This window comes from Phalacrocorax carbo, chromosome 9 (assembly GCF_963921805.1).
Source record: "Phalacrocorax carbo chromosome 9, bPhaCar2.1, whole genome shotgun sequence".
NCBI lineage: Eukaryota > Metazoa > Chordata > Aves > Suliformes > Phalacrocoracidae > Phalacrocorax > Phalacrocorax carbo.
In genome coordinates this window covers 32851199-32869967 of record NC_087521.1, presented here as the reverse complement: position 1 = coordinate 32869967, position 18769 = coordinate 32851199, and the positions used below count along the sequence as shown (strand labels likewise).

Here is an 18769-nt window from a genome sequence, read left to right as displayed (position 1 = left end):
GGGGTTGAGTGTGGCTGGAAGGGAGGGAGGTGGTGGTGGGGGGAGCTGGGGGCAGGGAGGAGAGGGGGCAAGGCAGCTGGGAGGCAGCAAGGCCTGCGCCCACCCGCGGCAGCGGCATCACCGTGCCCTGCCCAAGGCGCTCCCACGAGCGGCTGTGCCCTCGATGCAGGGTGAGAACCCACCCCACCGGGGGCGCGCGCTTCTGCCCCGGCCCTCGTCCAGCCCAGCCTCTGCCTGCGTGCGCACTCACCGCTGGCCCAGGCTGTACTGGGGCAGGGCGTCCTGCTGGCGCCCCTGATAACCGCCCCCATTGTGACTCGTCCCCTCTGCTGTCACAGGCGCCAGAGCGCATCACGGGCACGCCCGCCGGCCAGCCCCGCCCCTCAGCCCCACCCCGGAGCAGCAACTCACAGCTCCCCAGGCAGCCAGAGCCCTGACAGCCAGAAAGCGCAGACCCACCCGGCAGGACAAGGCCGGGTGACTCGATTTGGGGAAATTACTTTATTACCAATCAACTCGGTTCACTTGGGTAAGTCGATATCACGGTGGGCGCAGGCTTTTCCACCGACACCTTGATGACAGCTGTGATGCCCCTCCTGACCACCATACCCCTGTCAGGCTGGCGCAGGAGGGATTTCCTGCTGCGGCTGCAGGATACCATGAGATACCTGCGCTGCTGCCTGGAGGAGAATCGCCTTGACCACCTCTTCTCTGGCAATGAGAACATGCCCCAGGAGATCATCTTGCCCCCTGCCTTCCAAACAGCTGAACCCCTCAACCTTTCCCAGGAAGGAACGCTAGTTAATTAAAACAAATTGCTGGTTAGGGAAGCTCTTCTCTCACATTCCCCGTGACCTTGGGCCAGCTGGAGTGGTAGACCTATTCAATGCTGCTTTTTCCTCAAGAGGGATGTGGAGAAGTGGCTGTAAGGCGTCATCACTGTAGTTTGCAGTTGTGGGAAACCAACAGGTCCAGCTATCAAGCAGTGACACTTCTCCACGGCTCTTAAATTGACAGGAGGGCTTCTGGTGGTCCAGTTCAACCTTCCTTTGGGACTGCCCCACGGCCACTTAATCTGTAGCTTTCAGGTACCGCAACAACAGGATCTATTAGGGTGCAGAGGATTGTGGGGGGTTGGGGTGCAGTTTCCTGGGAAGGACTTACAGCAGAACCTAGGCATCATGGCACTCTGGACACTTGTGCCAGGGTACAGCGAGGGCCAGCCGCTCCCTCAGGGCCTGGAAGTCAGGAGCTGAGTGTGCTAAGACAAAGGCCTGTCCCACCACCTCCACCCAGGTAGTGGGGCAGGCCTGGAGACCCTTGGCAGGTTCACTCATGCCTGCAGATCATCAAGCAGGTTCACGGTGATGAGGCAGGATGAGTTCAGGCCAGGAAGTCAACCTGCAGCTCAGGGCTGTGGGGACAAGGCCAGGCCGAGGCCAGGCTGGGATAGTGGCCCACTGGTGGGCCTGGCTCAACGGAGCCCATGGCCAGGCCAGGCAAGGCTGGGGGAAGCTGGAAACTGACAACCTGAAGTGTCGCTCTGACGGGGACTGACAGCCCTGGTTTGAGCTGCAGGGGGATTCTGGGCCATGGACAGGGCGGAGGGAAGGCCTGGGGGGGCTGGTCAGGGCCCTGGCAACCATGGAGGCAGCGTATCTCGTAAGCCAGTTAATTAATACTTTTTGCTCCTAAGCTAGGAGAGACCCATGACACCGTTTAGGGACCAGGGAAAGCGAAGCGATGCAGACTTCTTGCACGTGCGTTATTTACACAGTCGATTGCAGGGAAACCCACGTAGTGACATCCAGTGGCAATGGAGTGCAGGGAGCATTTCCTGCCTGTGACGTGACACGCTGAGACAGGGTTTTCTTATGCCGAGTCCTGCTCTTGCTCCTTTCCACTCCCATCACGCCCACAGTTCAGCCATTTCCTTTTTCTACATATGGTGTTAGCTATCTTGCTTCGTCCTTGTGCATTCCCTGTCCTTTGGCAGATTATAGCCTGAAATTAACGCCAGTTTAATGGAAAAGGTTATCAGTTGCCATGGAAATGCCTTACCATGTGATTGTGGTTGTACTTCCTGTTGTGCTTAGGGCTGAAACCATTAGACGAGCCTTGTTTTTACACTTGCTTACAGTTCTATAGATATCTGTTACTCAAAACTGCGGACAGAATGTTCAGTCTTCTAACACAGGTCATTTTGGTTTTTATGCTGTGATCTTATGCCAAGCTGTTAAACACTTATGCTAAAGCTTTCTGCAACAGACATCCTCAGACTTCCTGGTTTGTTATTTAAGAACTGCAAAGCCAAATTCCTGCTGATAACTATTAACTGTCAAGGAAATAGGTTGATTTCCATGAACGAAGAGAATGCTGAAGCTGGTCGCTTGCCTTTGCTGGCTGGCTGATACTGAGATAAGAGCTCTAGGATGCAGGAGGTATGGGCCGCTGTGCCAGGCAGCCTAGCACGGAAAACTGCCCAATGCTGGGTGACTCTTGGCCTCAGTGTTAGCGACTGTAAACAGCACCTCCTTTTCCTCAGGGGTATACCTGCCACCACTAATAGCTCATCTGGGGATCTGTGCTGGCTCTTTCTTTGTTCATCGTATATATTAGGGATTCCAGTAATGCAGTTGATTGGTAATAAAGTAATAAATTAATGAAGTAATTTCCCCTAATCGAGTCACTGTTTTGCCAGTGGTGGTAATTGCTGAGTGATCTCCCTGTCTTTATCGAAAAGCACTGCACTTTGTTGTAATTTTCTCCTCCTGCAGTGATGTGGAGCGGAAATGATTGAGCGGTTTGGTGAGACCTGGTGCCCAGCTGTGCTCAACCACTGACAGTATCCATGGCACATGTCACCGGATCTTAGGTTTGGTGAGGGTTTCAGGGGTCTTTTGTCTGCTTTGTAAGGGGAGCCATTGGGCTATCAAGCTATGGATGCTTGAAGCAGCTGTGAGTTGCTGCTCCAGGGTGGGGCCGAGGGGCGGGGCTGGCCGGCGGGCGTGCCCGTGATGCGCTCTGGCGCCTGTGACAGCAGAGGGGACGAGTCACAATGGGGGCGGTTATCAGGGGCGCCAGCAGGACGCCCTGCCCCAGTACAGCCTGGGCCAGCGGTGAGTGCGCACGCAGGCAGAGGCTGGGCTGGACGAGGGCCGGGGCAGAAGCGCGCGCCCCCGGTGGGGTGGGTTCTCACCCTGCATCGAGGGCACAGCCGCTCATGGGAGCGCCTTGGGCAGGGCACGGTGATGCCGCTGCCGCGGGTGGGCGCAGGCCTTGCTGCCTCCCAGCTGCCTTGCCCCCTCTCCTCCCTGCCCCCAGCTCCCCCCGCCACCACCTCCCTCCCTTCCAGCCACACTCAACCCCTTCTCTCCCTCCTCCCGCAGGCCATGGCTGCCACAGAATTCCTCATCCGGGTTCTGCTAGGGACCATTTGGTACCCGCAGAAGGTCGGTGATGAGCTGGATGAGACCACGCGTGAGCGCATGCAGCAACGTGCGCAGCTGCTGAGCTTGGAGATGTCTCGGCTGCTGCAGGAGCTGGAGCAGAGCAGCCAGGAGCAGAGCAATGTGGCCTGGGGAGCTCTGCTCTTTGCTGCCTTGCAGCAGCGACAGTTCTGGGCCATTGCTGGAGTCCTGGTCCTGCTCTTTGGGCTCTGGTGGTGGCTCAGCAGAAGGAGCCATGAGACCGACAGATGCAGCAAGAAAGGCAGTTGCAGAAAGAAGGGGCACAGGCAGGAGCAAGAAGGAAAACCCAGTGTTGCTCTGGATATGGGCAGAATTTTGGCGGAGCGCCTTCTGGACGTGCCAGAATCATTTGTCATGGTGGAGGAGCTGGTGGATGAACTTCTGCGTACCTGCCGAAGACTCTGCAGGAATAGTTTCATGCCGCGACTGATGCCAGCCATTGGGGAGGGCAGTTTCTGCCAAGGCTGGAGTCCCCGTGAGGATGACGCCGTCTACCGCCTGCTCGTGCCCCTGCAGGCCCCCCGCGGGCACGCCTTCCACCTCGAGCTGGGCACTGATGAGGAGATGCCGGCAAGGAACTCCCGCCTCCGTGTGGAGCTGGTGTGTACCTGCACGAGGGAGCGGCTGGTGAAGGACATGCTGTGCTTCCTCCACCACCCCAAGGAGGAGCTGAGGAGAAATCAGGGTCCCAGCCTGCTAGGCACCCTCTGCACCGGCCCCTACCTAGACGTGGAGAAAACCACACGTTGGTTCCAGACATTGGTACGTGCAGCCTGGCAGGTTTTGCCTCGGTCACAACACAGCCGCCTCACAGTGCTGCCCTCCAGGCGCTCCTGCAAGCTCCGGGTTGTGGATGCTTCTGATAGTCTCCTCCTGATTGAGATGCTGTTTGGGGTGCAGCAAGGTGACTCGGACACCTTCCTGAGCATCGAGTAGGCAGAGGCCAGGCTTACCATCAGCGGGACGTGGCCAGAGAGCTGTGCTATGGCAGAGGTGCACATCTTCACGCACAGGGCCAGGCGTGGCGGCACTCCCCGGGGAGCTGGTCCTGCAGAACCAAGCACGCTGGACACGGAGAACACACAGCTCCGTCAGCAGTGGGAATTGCTGCTGCGCCTTTCCTGCGCAGAAGAAGCACGCCCTGGGGAGCGGGGCCCCATGCAGCTGAAGGGGCCGTTGCAAGGAGGCTTGCGACAGAGACACCCGTTGCCTGCTGGACGGTGACTGCCCTTCCTCTCTGAGAGACACTGTCCCCTCCGGGACCTTTACTCTGTGCCAAGGTGCCAATAAATCGTGTCTTTGAATAAACGCTGATTCTGCGAGTGTCTGTGCACCACTTTGTTGGGGAACATGGGCACGGGGTGCTCCCTGCTCAGCTGGCGCAGTTAGAGAGCATTTTGCAGAAGAGCTGATGCAGTGGGCTCTGGTTTCGCTGATTGTTTAACTATGGCCTGCCCTGTCCGTGCTCCTGCCATGGGCCTCATCCTGCAGAAGGGCTTTGGGAAATGAAAGCCTGCCACAGCATCTGAGATACTGCTTCGCAAATGCCTCTGTAGATGAGAACGGGTAGGTATTGGATAGGTAGAATATGTCTGGACCTATTGTATAAATATAATGAGGTAGCCGGCTACGTTATGCTTGATTTGTGGAAAACCACCGAGCAGCCAGGCTTGCGCAACCCTGAAGTAAATTAACAATGTCTCTCCTGAGGGTGTGATTATCGACTCGTTGCACACCGGGCAGCGAATCCGCTTTTCGGACAACATCTGTGCGCCTGACGGCCTTGGGCTGCGCGCGGGAGGCCCTGGCCAGCAGGCAGCAGGTCTTGGGAGAGTTGGGCGGTGCTGGCTGTCCCCGCAACCGCTTCCAACCATGGGAAGTGTTAGGAAACTTTCGCAACTGTCCCGCACCGACTCAGGAGAGAGGCTAGGGTGCAAAGTACAGAATTACAAGAGAAATTCTTTATTCATGCGCATGAGGTGTCCCATGCAAACTGGGGCACTCCAAACGTGGTTTTACACGAGGTTCTTATACCTTTCTCTAGCATTCAGGCACAACGTGATTTGACCAAGCGCTACTTAACACGCACATACTACTATTTTGCAAAGCAGCCGTCGTTCTGTGGCATCACCATCCACCTGTTCTTTCTGGATCTAAACGACCCTGGAGTTGGTCTTGCTACAGGTACTTATCTATGACGCCAGCTAACGGGAGGCTTTCACAGAGGTGTTTGTTAGAGGGGCTTGGATGCAGATGTGACCGTGTGGGATTGGAGAATTCAGAGCACGTGAGTAACGGACAGCATCCAGGAACTTCAAGCGGGCAAAGTTGAGCCATCTCCTGCATTAGAACCGGTGCCACCAGGAAAGCACGTCAGGTATTAGCAATTGGAGATTCTATGAGTGTGGCGAAACACTGGAACAGGTTGCCCAGAGAGGTGGTAGATGCCCCACCCCTGGAAACATTCAAGGTCAGGTTGGACAGGGCGCCGAGCAACCTGACCCAGTGGAAGATGTGTGGAATAATCGGTGGGGGTGACTTAGAAATTAAACTTATGTTTTTAGAAAAGGTACAGCATGGAAGAGTCTTGCAGGGTAGCGTGCGGCTGACAGGTGAGCAATCCATTCCATGGAAGTCCCCTAGGCTCGTAACCTTAGATGTCAGCGATGCCAGGAGAACTTGGTGTTCTGACTCTAGGAGGATTTGTCCGGAGGGTGGAACGGTGTGGAGACACCATGGCCAGGCTCCGTGACCACGGAGCTGGTACACTGCACATTTGCCCAGGCTCCGTGACCACGGAGCTGGTACACTGCACATTTGCCCAGGCTCCGTGACCACGGAGCTGGTACACTGCACGTTTGCTACCCCGAGCCAACAGTCTGTCATGGTTTTGACAAAATGCTGTCCTTTTTATCATTATAATACCAAAACACACCTCCGTCCCAAAAGCTACTGCTACAAAAGTTTGCGGATACTATCCTTCAAGGTCCGAGCCTCCCCGTAAGAGGAAGCGGCGTATCCAGAAAGTTCCCAAAATAAAACTCAATAGCAACAAAGTCACTATTAAGCAGGCATTCTTTATTACAGCGCTGGGCAGCACTGGGGATTGCTCCACCATGAGTGCTCCAGTGATTCGGTAAACTTCCAAAGATTATTATGCTATAAAGTCATGCATAGTCATAAGGTTCCCGAGGATTCATTAACGTATGGAAAAGTTCAATCCGCGTGCATAGTTGTCTTTTTAGTGGTCTTCGGGGGTCCTCCAGTGGTCTCCGATGGTCTTCCTCACCTGTCCGATGGTTGAACTTTGGGTTTCCTTTGCCTATATATAGTCACTGAATTATCTCATCAGTCCTTTGGCCTTGGACTATCACAAGAGGCTGATGCTTATCTCGGCACTGATGTCCCGAGTCTATGTTATCGATGAATTTACGAGCTTATTCAAGGTCCTTTTAATCCTATCAGGCACCAAGTGGCATTCTTCAAATACCTAACACTATCTTTGCAAGGGAGGAAGCCACAAGACAAGAAGGATGCGTACAATTAGGTCTGAGTCAGGGACTGTCAGGGGTTTAGTCCTTTCACTACCTGCCTCTAAGATGCAACCACCCCTCACTGGGCAAAGCAAGGGAATTTTACACCAATCATAATAAAGGTGCGTATGACTAGAGTCACTCAAGCTCCACCTGAAAGGTAAAAAATAGTATAAATTAGGTTAAGAGAAAAAGGGTGTTGGGGAAGATACCATCGCGTACCACTCTGACTGATGTGCTGAGTACAGCGGAGCACGTCTGAAATATCTTTACGCTAATGCGCACAGCAGGAGGAATAAAGAAGAGGAGCTAGAAGCTTTGGCCCAGTCCCAGAGCTAGAACGTCATCGGCGTACGCAAAAGCTGGTGGGATGAGTCCTGTGACTGGTGTGCCGTGACGTGGCAGACGCTTACGGGCTCTTCAGGAGAGAGAGGCAGGACAGGCGAGGCGGAGGGGTTGATTCAGGGAATGCATAGTTAAACGTCACCAATGCAATCTAGTGTAGCGCAACAAATGTTGGGGCCCGGAGCCAAAACTCAGCCAGGATAACGAGGTAGCCTTGGGCTGTAAGGTAACAGGCAGAGCTTGCATGATGACGGAAACTTGTTGCTTTGGGGGAGTCAGAGGGGCGTCAGGACAAGAAGCGCCTAAACAAAGTTATAAGGACGCTGCAGAACTACCAAACTCCTGTCTGGAAACCACCCCGTGATCCCTGAGGTTCCCCTCAGAAGCACCCGGGACAAACAGGCAACAGCCTCAGACTGCCACTGCTGTAAGGGGCCTCAGGCAAGAATGCACCCAAGGATGTAATCTTCCCAAGCCTGATGGGGAACATCCTGGGGGGGATGCAAACAACCTAGCAGCAGGTGCCACTCAAAACCAAGACAAAAGGAGCTAAGGACATCTCCATCTAGATAAGAGTCAGAACACCCGTTGAAACCAACACCCCTTGCAATACACTGGCAAGATTACTGGATGGGCCAACTCATGACCGACCATATGTGGAAGAAGGGACTTAAAATGCATGCGTAATTAAGAGGCAAGTATTATAATTAGTGCCAGGAAATCTAATGCGTATGTATATAACTGAGCAATATAAGCTTTGTCCATCAGGACTTGCAGTGTGCAAGTCAGGAGGAGCGACGCCCCTTGCACCCAGGGCTGCAATAAACCTACCTGCTTTATAACTCTCCGTGAGTTGTAGAGTTTGTTTCCGCGCCTCAGGGTAGCACTGGGTGGAAAGGAGGGGCTGGACTGTGCACAGGGCTTGCAGCTGGGGACGGCATGGTTGAGAGCCGCCGCCTAAGGGTGAAGGGGAAAGCAAATAAAGCGGATGCTTTTGTGGCAGCCTACCACTGACCATCCAGCCAGGGCGATGCCACCGATGAATTATTGGACTAGGAAGTAAGGGATATCTCTGGATCAACTGCCCTCTTCCTTATGGGTGGTTTGAACTTCCCAGGCGTCAACTGGGAATATCGTACAGTGGACGCAAACAGGTCCAGGAAATTCCTGAAGCACACTGAAGATAACTTCTTGGTTATCTTAGCAGGTGCTAAGGGGGCCGACCAGGAAAGGTGCCCTCCTAGATTTGTTGCTTGTAAAGAAAGAGGGAGTGGTGGGCAATGTGGTGATTGGTGGCTGTCTTGGTCACTAGTTACAGTGACCACGAAGTAACGGAGTTCCCAGGCGTTGGCGATAGAGGAAAGCTGCCAGCAGAACTTGGAGCCTGGATGCGGGGAGAGGTGACTTGGGGCTGCTGAAGCAGCTAGTTAGTAAGGTTCCCTGGGAATCTGCTTTCACGGGTATTGGCTGTCCATGGATGCTGGCCACTTTGTAAGAGCCATCTCTTAAGAGCGCAGGAGCAGGCAATTCCAAGGTGTCAGAAGTCAAGCAAGTGGGGCAGAGGGCCGGCTTGGCTGAACAGGGATCCTCTTCAAGAACATAGGTGGAGAAGGAAAGTGTACGGACACTGGAAGCAAGGAAAGAGAGGCGACACGAGAAGACGACAGAGATGGGGCTTGCCACTGTAGGGGGAAAATCTGTGCAGCCAAAGCTCCGTTAGAGTTCAAGCTGGCCAGCACTAGGACATGAGGAAATGGACTGACGCTGCGTCAGGGGCATTTCAGATTGGACATTAGGAAAAGGTTCTTCACTAAGAGGGTGGCTGGTCACTGGAACAGGCTCCCCGGGGAAGCGGTCACGGCAGCAAGCCTGCCAGAGTTCAAGGGGCGTCTGGATGATGCTCTTTAGTCATATGACTTAGTTTTAGGTAGCCCTGCAAGGAGCAGGGAGTTGGACACAATGATCCTTATGGGTCCCTTCCAACTTGAGCTATTCTATGGCTCTTTGACAATAATCTGAGGGCCGCTGTACAAGGCTAGCAAGTTTCCTGGTAACCCAAGCCGCAGGGAGGTGAACGCTTCCTGTAAAGGCAGGTCTGCTCAGCAGAACAGGGCAGTAGTGAACGGCTTCTTTGTTTTGCTTTACCTGGCCACGTAGCTTTTGCTGCTAAACTGTCCTCTCTCAACCCACAAGTCTTCCCCCTTTCACCCTGCTGATGCACTCAGCCTGCCCACTGTTGGCAAGGGATTGAGCAGCTGCGTGATGCCAAGCTGTACCTACTAGGATTAGCCTGCACCACCTGGGAAGGCAAGGCCCAATGAATCACTGAAACCAGAGGGCACTGCACCCGCTCTTCTGCAAAATGTTGGCCGACTGTGTGGCAGCTGAGCTGTCAGCACCCCATGCCCGCATTCCCCAGCAAAGTGATGCATGGAACCTCAGGGACGCAGCGCTTGTGTGTTCAACAAGTGATTTATTGGCATGTTGGCACCTCTGCCATAGCACAGCTCTCTGGCCACGTCCCGCTGATGGTAAGCCTGGCCTCTGCCTACTCGATGCTCAGGAAGGTGTCCGAGTCACCTTGCTGCACCCCAAACAGCATCTCAATCAGGAGGAGACTATCAGAAGCATCCACAACCCGGAGCTTGCAGGAGCGCCTGGAGGGCAGCACTGTGAGGCGGCTGTGTTGCGACCGAGGCAAAACCCGCCAGGCTGCACGTACCAATATTTGGAACCAGCGGGTGGTTTTCTCCACGTCTAGGTAGGGGCCGGTGCAGAGGGTGCCTAGCAGGCTGGGACCCTGATTTCTCCTCAGCTCCTCCTTGGGGTGGTGGAGGAAGCACAGCATGTCCTTCACCAGCCGCTCCCTCGTGCAGGTACACACCAGCTCCACGCGGAGGCGGGAGTTCCTTGCCGGCATCTCCTCGTCAGTGCCCAGCTCGAGGTGGAAGGCGTGCCCGCGGGGGGCCTGCAGGGGCACGAGCAGGCGGTAGACGGCGTCATCCTCACGGGGACTCCAGCCTTGGCAGAAACTGCCCTCCCCAATGGCTGGCATCAGTCGCGGCATGAAACTATTCCTGCAGAGTCTTCGGCAGGTACGCAGAAGTTCATCCACCAGCTCCTCCACCATGACAAATGATTCTGGCACGTCCAGAAGGCGCTCCGCCAAAATTCTGCCCATATCCAGAGCAACACTGGGTTTTCCTTCTTGCTCCTGCCTGTGCCCCTTCTTTCTGCAACTGCCTTTCTTGCTGCATGTGTCAGTCTCATGGCTCCTTCTGCTGAGCCACCACCAGAGCCCAAAGAGCAGGACCAGGACTCCAGCAATGGCCCAGAACTGTCGCTGCTGCAAGGCAGCAAAGAGCAGAGCTCCCCAGGTCATGACGCTTGGCTCTTGGCTCGTCTGAACCTGGCTCCTTTGCCTCTGGCTGCTCTGCTTCAGCTCCTGCAGCAGCCGAGACATCTCCAAGCTCAGCAGCTGCGCACGTTGCTGCATGCGCTCGCGCGTGGCCTCATCCAGCTCATCACCAACCTTCTGCGGGTACCAAATGGTCCCTAGCAGAACCCGGATGAGGAATTCTGTGGCAGCCATGGCCTGCGGGAGGAGGGAGAGAAGGGGTTGAGTGTGGCTGGAAGGGAGGGAGGTGGTGGCGGGGGGAGCTGGGGGCAGGGAGGAGAGGGGGCAAGGCAGCTGGGAGGCAGCAAGGCCTGCGCCCACCCGCGGCAGCGGCATCACCGTGCCCTGCCCAAGGCGCTCCCACGAGCGGCTGTGCCCTCGATGCAGGGTGAGAACCCACCCCACCGGGGGCGCGCGCTTCTGCCCCGGCCCTCGTCCAGCCCAGCCTCTGCCTGCGTGCGCACTCACCGCTGGCCCAGGCTGTACTGGGGCAGGGCGTCCTGCTGGCGCCCCTGATAACCGCCCCCATTGTGACTCGTCCCCTCTGCTGTCACAGGCGCCAGAGCGCATCACGGGCACGCCCGCCGGCCAGCCCCGCCCCTCGGCCCCACCCCGGAGCAGCAACTCACAGCTCCCCAGGCAGCCAGAGCCCTGACAGCCAGAAAGCGCAGACCCACCCGGCAGGACAAGGCCGGGTGACTCGATTTGGGGAAATTACTTTATTACCAATCAACTCGGTTCACTTGGGTAAGTCGATATCACGGTGGGCGCAGGCTTTTCCACCGACACCTTGATGACAGCTGTGATGCCCCTCCTGACCACCATACCCCTGTCAGGCTGGCGCAGGAGGGATTTCCTGCTGCGGCTGCAGGATACCATGAGATACCTGCGCTGCTGCCTGGAGGAGAATCGCCTTGACCACCTCTTCTCTGGCAATGAGAACATGCCCCAGGAGATCATCTTGCCCCCTGCCTTCCAAACAGCTGAACCCCTCAACCTTTCCCAGGAAGGAACGCTAGTTAATTAAAACAAATTGCTGGTTAGGGAAGCTCTTCTCTCACATTCCCCGTGACCTTGGGCCAGCTGGAGTGGTAGACCTATTCAATGCTGCTTTTTCCTCAAGAGGGATGTGGAGAAGTGGCTGTAAGGCGTCATCACTGTAGTTTGCAGTTGTGGGAAACCAACAGGTCCAGCTATCAAGCAGTGACACTTCTCCACGGCTCTTAAATTGACAGGAGGGCTTCTGGTGGTCCAGTTCAACCTTCCTTTGGGACTGCCCCACGGCCACTTAATCTGTAGCTTTCAGGTACCGCAACAACAGGATCTATTAGGGTGCAGAGGATTGTGGGGGGTTGGGGTGCAGTTTCCTGGGAAGGACTTACAGCAGAACCTAGGCATCATGGCACTCTGGACACTTGTGCCAGGGTACAGCGAGGGCCAGCCGCTCCCTCAGGGCCTGGAAGTCAGGAGCTGAGTGTGCTAAGACAAAGGCCTGTCCCACCACCTCCACCCAGGTAGTGGGGCAGGCCTGGAGACCCTTGGCAGGTTCACTCATGCCTGCAGATCATCAAGCAGGTTCACGGTGATGAGGCAGGATGAGTTCAGGCCAGGAAGTCAACCTGCAGCTCAGGGCTGTGGGGACAAGGCCAGGCCGAGGCCAGGCTGGGATAGTGGCCCACTGGTGGGCCTGGCTCAACGGAGCCCATGGCCAGGCCAGGCAAGGCTGGGGGAAGCTGGAAACTGACAACCTGAAGTGTCGCTCTGACGGGGACTGACAGCCCTGGTTTGAGCTGCAGGGGGATTCTGGGCCATGGACAGGGCGGAGGGAAGGCCTGGGGGGGCTGGTCAGGGCCCTGGCAACCATGGAGGCAGCGTATCTCGTAAGCCAGTTAATTAATACTTTTTGCTCCTAAGCTAGGAGAGACCCATGACACCGTTTAGGGACCAGGGAAAGCGAAGCGATGCAGACTTCTTGCACGTGCGTTATTTACACAGTCGATTGCAGGGAAACCCACGTAGTGACATCCAGTGGCAATGGAGTGCAGGGAGCATTTCCTGCCTGTGACGTGACACGCTGAGACAGGGTTTTCTTATGCCGAGTCCTGCTCTTGCTCCTTTCCACTCCCATCACGCCCACAGTTCAGCCATTTCCTTTTTCTACATATGGTGTTAGCTATCTTGCTTCGTCCTTGTGCATTCCCTGTCCTTTGGCAGATTATAGCCTGAAATTAACTCCAGTTTAATGGAAAAGGTTATCAGTTGCCATGGAAATGCCTTACCATGTGATTGTGGTTGTACTTCCTGTTGTGCTTAGGGCTGAAACCATTAGACGAGCCTTGTTTTTACACTTGCTTACAGTTCTATAGATATCTGTTACTCACAACTGCGGACAGAATGTTCAGTCTTCTAACACAGGTCATTTTGGTTTTTATGCTGTGATCTTATGCCAAGCTGTTAAACACTTATGCTAAAGCTTTCTGCAACAGACATCCTCAGACTTCCTGGTTTGTTATTTAAGAACTGCAAAGCCAAATTCCTGCTGATAACTATTAACTGTCAAGGAAATAGGTTGATTTCCATGAACGAAGAGAATGCTGAAGCTGGTCGCTTGCCTTTGCTGGCTGGCTGATACTGAGATAAGAGCTCTAGGATGCAGGAGGTATGGGCCGCTGTGCCAGGCAGCCTAGCACGGAAAACTGCCCAATGCTGGGTGACTCTTGGCCTCAGTGTTAGCGACTGTAAACAGCACCTCCTTTTCCTCAGGGGTATACCTGCCACCACTAATAGCTCATCTGGGGATCTGTGCTGGCTCTTTCTTTGTTCATCGTATACATTAGGGATTCCAGTAATGCAGTTGATTGGTAATAAAGTAATAAATTAATGAAGTAATTTCCCCTAATCGAGTCACTGTTTTGCCAGTGGTGGTAATTGCTGAGTGATCTCCCTGTCTTTATCGAAAAGCACTGCATTTTGTTGTAATTTTCTCCTCCTGCAGTGATGTGGAGCGGAAATGATTGAGCGGTTTGGTGAGACCTGGTGCCCAGCTGTGCTCAACCACTGACAGTATCCATGGCACATGTCACCGGATCTTAGGTTTGGTGAGGGTTTCAGGGGTCTTTTGTCTGCTTTGTAAGGGGAGCCATTGGGCTATCAAGCTATGGATGCTTGAAGCAGCTGTGAGTTGCTGCTCCAGGGTGGGGCCGAGGGGCGGGGCTGGCCGGCGGGCGTGCCCGTGATGCGCTCTGGCGCCTGTGACAGCAGAGGGGACGAGTCACAATGGGGGCGGTTATCAGGGGCGCCAGCAGGACGCCCTGCCCCAGTACAGCCTGGGCCAGCGGTGAGTGCGCACGCAGGCAGAGGCTGGGCTGGACGAGGGCCGGGGCAGAAGCGCGCGCCCCCGGTGGGGTGGGTTCTCACCCTGCATCGAGGGCACAGCCGCTCATGGGAGCGCCTTGGGCAGGGCACGGTGATGCCGCTGCCGCGGGTGGGCGCAGGCCTTGCTGCCTCCCAGCTGCCTTGCCCCCTCTCCTCCCTGCCCCCAGCTCCCCCCGCCACCACCTCCCTCCCTTCCAGCCACACTCAACCCCTTCTCTCCCTCCTCCCGCAGGCCATGGCTGCCACAGAATTCCTCATCCGGGTTCTGCTAGGGACCATTTGGTACCCGCAGAAGGTCGGTGATGAGCTGGATGAGACCACGCGTGAGCGCATGCAGCAACGTGCGCAGCTGCTGAGCTTGGAGATGTCTCGGCTGCTGCAGGAGCTGGAGCAGAGCAGCCAGGAGCAGAGCAATATGGCCTGGGGAGCTCTGCTCTTTGCTGCCTTGCAGCAGCGACAGTTCTGGGCCATTGCTGGAGTCCTGGTCCTGCTCTTTGGGCTCTGGTGGTGGCTCAGCAGAAGGAGCCATGAGACCGACAGATGCAGCAAGAAAGGCAGTTGCAGAAAGAAGGGGCACAGGCAGGAGCAAGAAGGAAAACCCAGTGTTGCTCTGGATGTGGGCAGAATTTTGGCGGAGCGCCTTCTGGACGTGCCAGAATCATTTGTCATGGTGGAGGAGCTGGTGGATGAACTTCTGCGTACCTGCCGAAGACTCTGCAGGAATAGTTTCATGCCGCGACTGATGCCAGCCATTGGGGAGGGCAGTTTCTGCCAAGGCTGGAGTCCCCGTGAGGATGACGCCGTCTACCGCCTGCTCGTGCCCCTGCAGGCCCCCCGCGGGCACGCCTTCCACCTCGAGCTGGGCACTGATGAGGAGATGCCGGCAAGGAACTCCCGCCTCCGCGTGGAGCTGGTGTGTACCTGCACGAGGGAGCGGCTGGTGAAGGACATGCTGTGCTTCCTCCACCACCCCAAGGAGGAGCTGAGGAGAAATCAGGGTCCCAGCCTGCTAGGCACCCTCTGCACCGGCCCCTACCTAGACGTGGAGAAAACCACACGTTGGTTCCAGACATTGGTACGTGCAGCCTGGCAGGTTTTGCCTCGGTCACAACACAGCCGCCTCACAGTGCTGCCCTCCAGGCGCTCCTGCAAGCTCCGGGTTGTGGATGCTTCTGATAGTCTCCTCCTGATTGAGATGCTGTTTGGGGTGCAGCAAGGTGACTCGGACACCTTCCTGAGCATCGAGTAGGCAGAGGCCAGGCTTACCATCAGCGGGACGTGGCCAGAGAGCTGTGCTATGGCAGAGGTGCACATCTTCACGCACAGGGCCAGGCGTGGCGGCACTCCCCGGGGAGCTGGTCCTGCAGAACCAAGCACGCTGGACACGGAGAACACACAGCTCCGTCAGCAGTGGGAATTGCTGCTGCGCCTTTCCTGCGCAGAAGAAGCACGCCCTGGGGAGCGGGGCCCCATGCAGCTGAAGGGGCCGTTGCAAGGAGGCTTGCGACAGAGACACCCGTTGCCTGCTGGACGGTGACTGCCCTTCCTCTCTGAGAGACACTGTCCCCTCCGGGACCTTTACTCTGTGCCAAGGTGCCAATAAATCGTGTCTTTGAATAAACGCTGATTCTGCGAGTGTCTGTGCACCACTTTGTTGGGGAACATGGGCACGGGGTGCTCCCTGCTCAGCTGGCGCAGTTAGAGAGCATTTTGCAGAAGAGCTGATGCAGTGGGCTCTGGTTTCGCTGATTGTTTAACTATGGCCTGCCCTGTCCGTGCTCCTGCCATGGGCCTCATCCTGCAGAAGGGCTTTGGGAAATGAAAGCCTGCCACAGCATCTGAGATACTGCTTCGCAAATGCCTCTGTAGATGAGAATGGGTAGGTATTGGATAGGTAGAATATGTCTGGACCTATGTATAAATATAATGAGGTAGCCGGCTACGTTATGCTTGATTTGTGGAAAACCACCGAGCAGCCAGGCTTGCGCAACCCTGAAGTAAATTAGCAATGTCTCTCCTGAGGGTGTGATTATCGACTCGTTGCACACCGGGCAGCGAATCCGCTTTTCGGACAACATCTGTGCGCCTGACGGCCTTGGGCTGCGCGCGGGAGGCCCTGGCCAGCAGGCAGCAGGTCTTGGGAGAGTTGGGCGGTGCTGGCTGTCCCCGCAACCGCTTCCAACCATGGGAAGTGTTAGGAAACTTTCGCAACTGTCCCGCACCGACTCAGGAGAGAGGCTAGGGTGCAAAGTACAGAATTACAAGAGAAATTCTTTATTCATGCGCATGAGGTGTCCCATGCAAACTGGGGCACTCCAAACGTGGTTTTACACGAGGTTCTTATACCTTTCTCTAGCATTCAGGCACAACGTGATTTGACCAAGCGCTACTTAACACGCACATACTACTATTTTGCAAAGCAGCCGTCGTTCTGTGGCATCACCATCCACCTGTTCTTTCTGGATCTAAACGACCCTGGAGTTGGTCTTGCTACAGGTACTTATCTATGACGCCAGCTAACGGGAGGCTTTCACAGAGGTGTTTGTTAGAGGGGCTTGGATGCAGATGTGACCGTGTGGGATTGGAGAATTCAGAGCACGTGAGTAACGGACAGCATCCAGGAACTTCAAGCGGGCAAAGTTGAGCCATCTCCTGCATTAGAACCGGTGCCACCAGGAAAGCACGTCAGGTATTAGCAATTGGAGATTCTATGAGTGTGGCGAAACACTGGAACAGGTTGCCCAGAGAGGTGGTAGATGCCCCACCCCTGGAAACATTCAAGGTCAGGTTGGACAGGGCGCCGAGCAACCTGACCCAGTGGAAGATGTGTGGAATAATCGGTGGGGGTGACTTAGAAATTAAACTTATGTTTTTAGAAAAGGTACAGCATGGAAGAGTCTTGCAGGGTAGCGTGCGGCTGACAGGTGAGCAATCCATTCCATGGAAGTCCCCTAGGCTCGTAACCTTAGATGTCAGCGATGCCAGGAGAACTTGGTGTTCTGACTCTAGGAGGATTTGTCCGGAGGGTGGAACGGTGTGGAGACACCATGGCCAGGCTCCGTGACCACGGAGCTGGTACACTGCACATTTGCCCAGGCTCCGTGACCACGGAGCTGGTACACTGCACTTTTGCTACCCCGAGCCAACAGTCTGTCATGGTTTTGACAAAATGCTGTCCTTTTTATCATTATAATACCAAAACACACCTCCGTCCCAAAAGCTACTGCTACAAAAGTTTGCGGATACTATCCTTCAAGGTCCGAGCCTCCCCGTAAGAGGAAGCGGCGTATCCAGAAAGTTCCCAAAATAAAACTCAATAGCAACAAAGTCACTATTAAGCAGGCATTCTTTATTACAGCGCTGGGCAGCACTGGGGATTGCTCCACCACGAGTGCTCCAGTGATTAGGTAAACTTCCACAGATTATTATGCTATAAAGTCATGCATAGTCATAAGGTTCCCGAGGATTCATTAACGTATGGAAAAGTTCAATCCGCGTGCATAGTTGTCTTTTTAGTGGTCTTCGGGGGTCCTCCAGTGGTCTCCGATGGTCTTCCTCACCTGTCCGATGGTTGAACTTTGGGTTTCCTTTGCCTATATATAGTCACTGAATTATCTCATCAGTCCTTTGGCCTTGGACTATCACAAGAGGCTGATGCTTATCTCGGCACTGATGTCCCGAGTCTATGTTATCGATGAATTTACGAGCTTAGTCAAGGTCCTTTTAATCCTATCAGGCACCAAGTGGCATTCTTCAAATACCTAACACTATCTTTGCAAGGGAGGAAGCCACAAGACAAGAAGGATGCGTACAATTAGGTCTGAGTCAGGGACTGTCAGGGGTTTAGTCCTTTCACTACCTGCCTCTAAGATGCAACCACCCCTCACTGGGCAAAGCAAGGGAATTTTACACCAATCATAATAAAGGTGCGTATGACTAGAGTCACTCAAGCTCCACCTGAAAGGTAAAAAATAGTATAAATTAGGTTAAGAGAAAAAGGGTGTTGGGGAAGATACCATCGCGTACCACTCTGACTGATGTGCTGAGTACAGCGGAGCACGTCTGAAATATCTTTACGCTAATGCGCACAGCAGGAGGAATAAAGAAGAGGAGCTAGAAGCTTTGGCCCAGTCCCAGAGCTAGAACGTCATCGGCGTACGCAAAAGCTGGTGGGATGAGTCCTGTGACTGGTGTGCCGTGACGTGGCAGACGCTTACGGGCTCTTCAGGAGAGAGAGGCAGGGCAGGCGAGGCGGAGGGGTTGATTCAGGGAATGCATAGTTAAACGTCACCAATGCAATCTAGTGTAGCGCAACAAATGTTGGGGCCCGGAGCCAAAACTCAGCCAGGATAACGAGGTAGCCTTGGGCTGTAAGGTAACAGGCAGAGCTTGCACGATGACGGAAACTTGTTGCTTTGGGGGAGTCAGAGGGGCGTCAGGACAAGAAGCGCCTAAACAAAGTTATAAGGACGCTGCAGAACTACCAAACTCCTGTCTGGAAACCACCCCGTGATCCCTGAGGTTCCCCTCAGAAGCACCCGGGACAAACAGGCAACAGCCTCAGACTGCCACTGCTGTAAGGGGCCTCAGGCAAGAATGCACCCAAGGATGTAATCTTCCCAAGCCTGATGGGGAACATCCTGGGGGGG

General features: G+C 55.0%; 2 protein-coding genes across 2 annotated transcripts; both read left to right on the top strand.

The window, feature by feature from the left end:
- Positions 1-163: 163 nt before the first annotated feature.
- LOC135314969 (inositol 1,4,5-trisphosphate receptor-interacting protein-like) lies at positions 164-4723 on the top strand. The gene is given in 4 exon segments (XM_064460019.1): positions 164-264; positions 339-529; positions 619-800; positions 3390-4723. Coding segments are annotated over 4 exon segments (1779 nt in total). The 3' UTR covers positions 4695-4723.
- Positions 4724-11126: 6403 nt separating this feature from the next.
- Positions 11127-15686, top strand: LOC135314968 (inositol 1,4,5-trisphosphate receptor-interacting protein-like). The gene is given in 4 exon segments (XM_064460018.1): positions 11127-11227; positions 11302-11492; positions 11582-11763; positions 14353-15686. Coding segments are annotated over 4 exon segments (1779 nt in total). The 3' UTR covers positions 15658-15686.
- The last annotated feature ends 3083 nt before the right edge of the window (positions 15687-18769 follow it).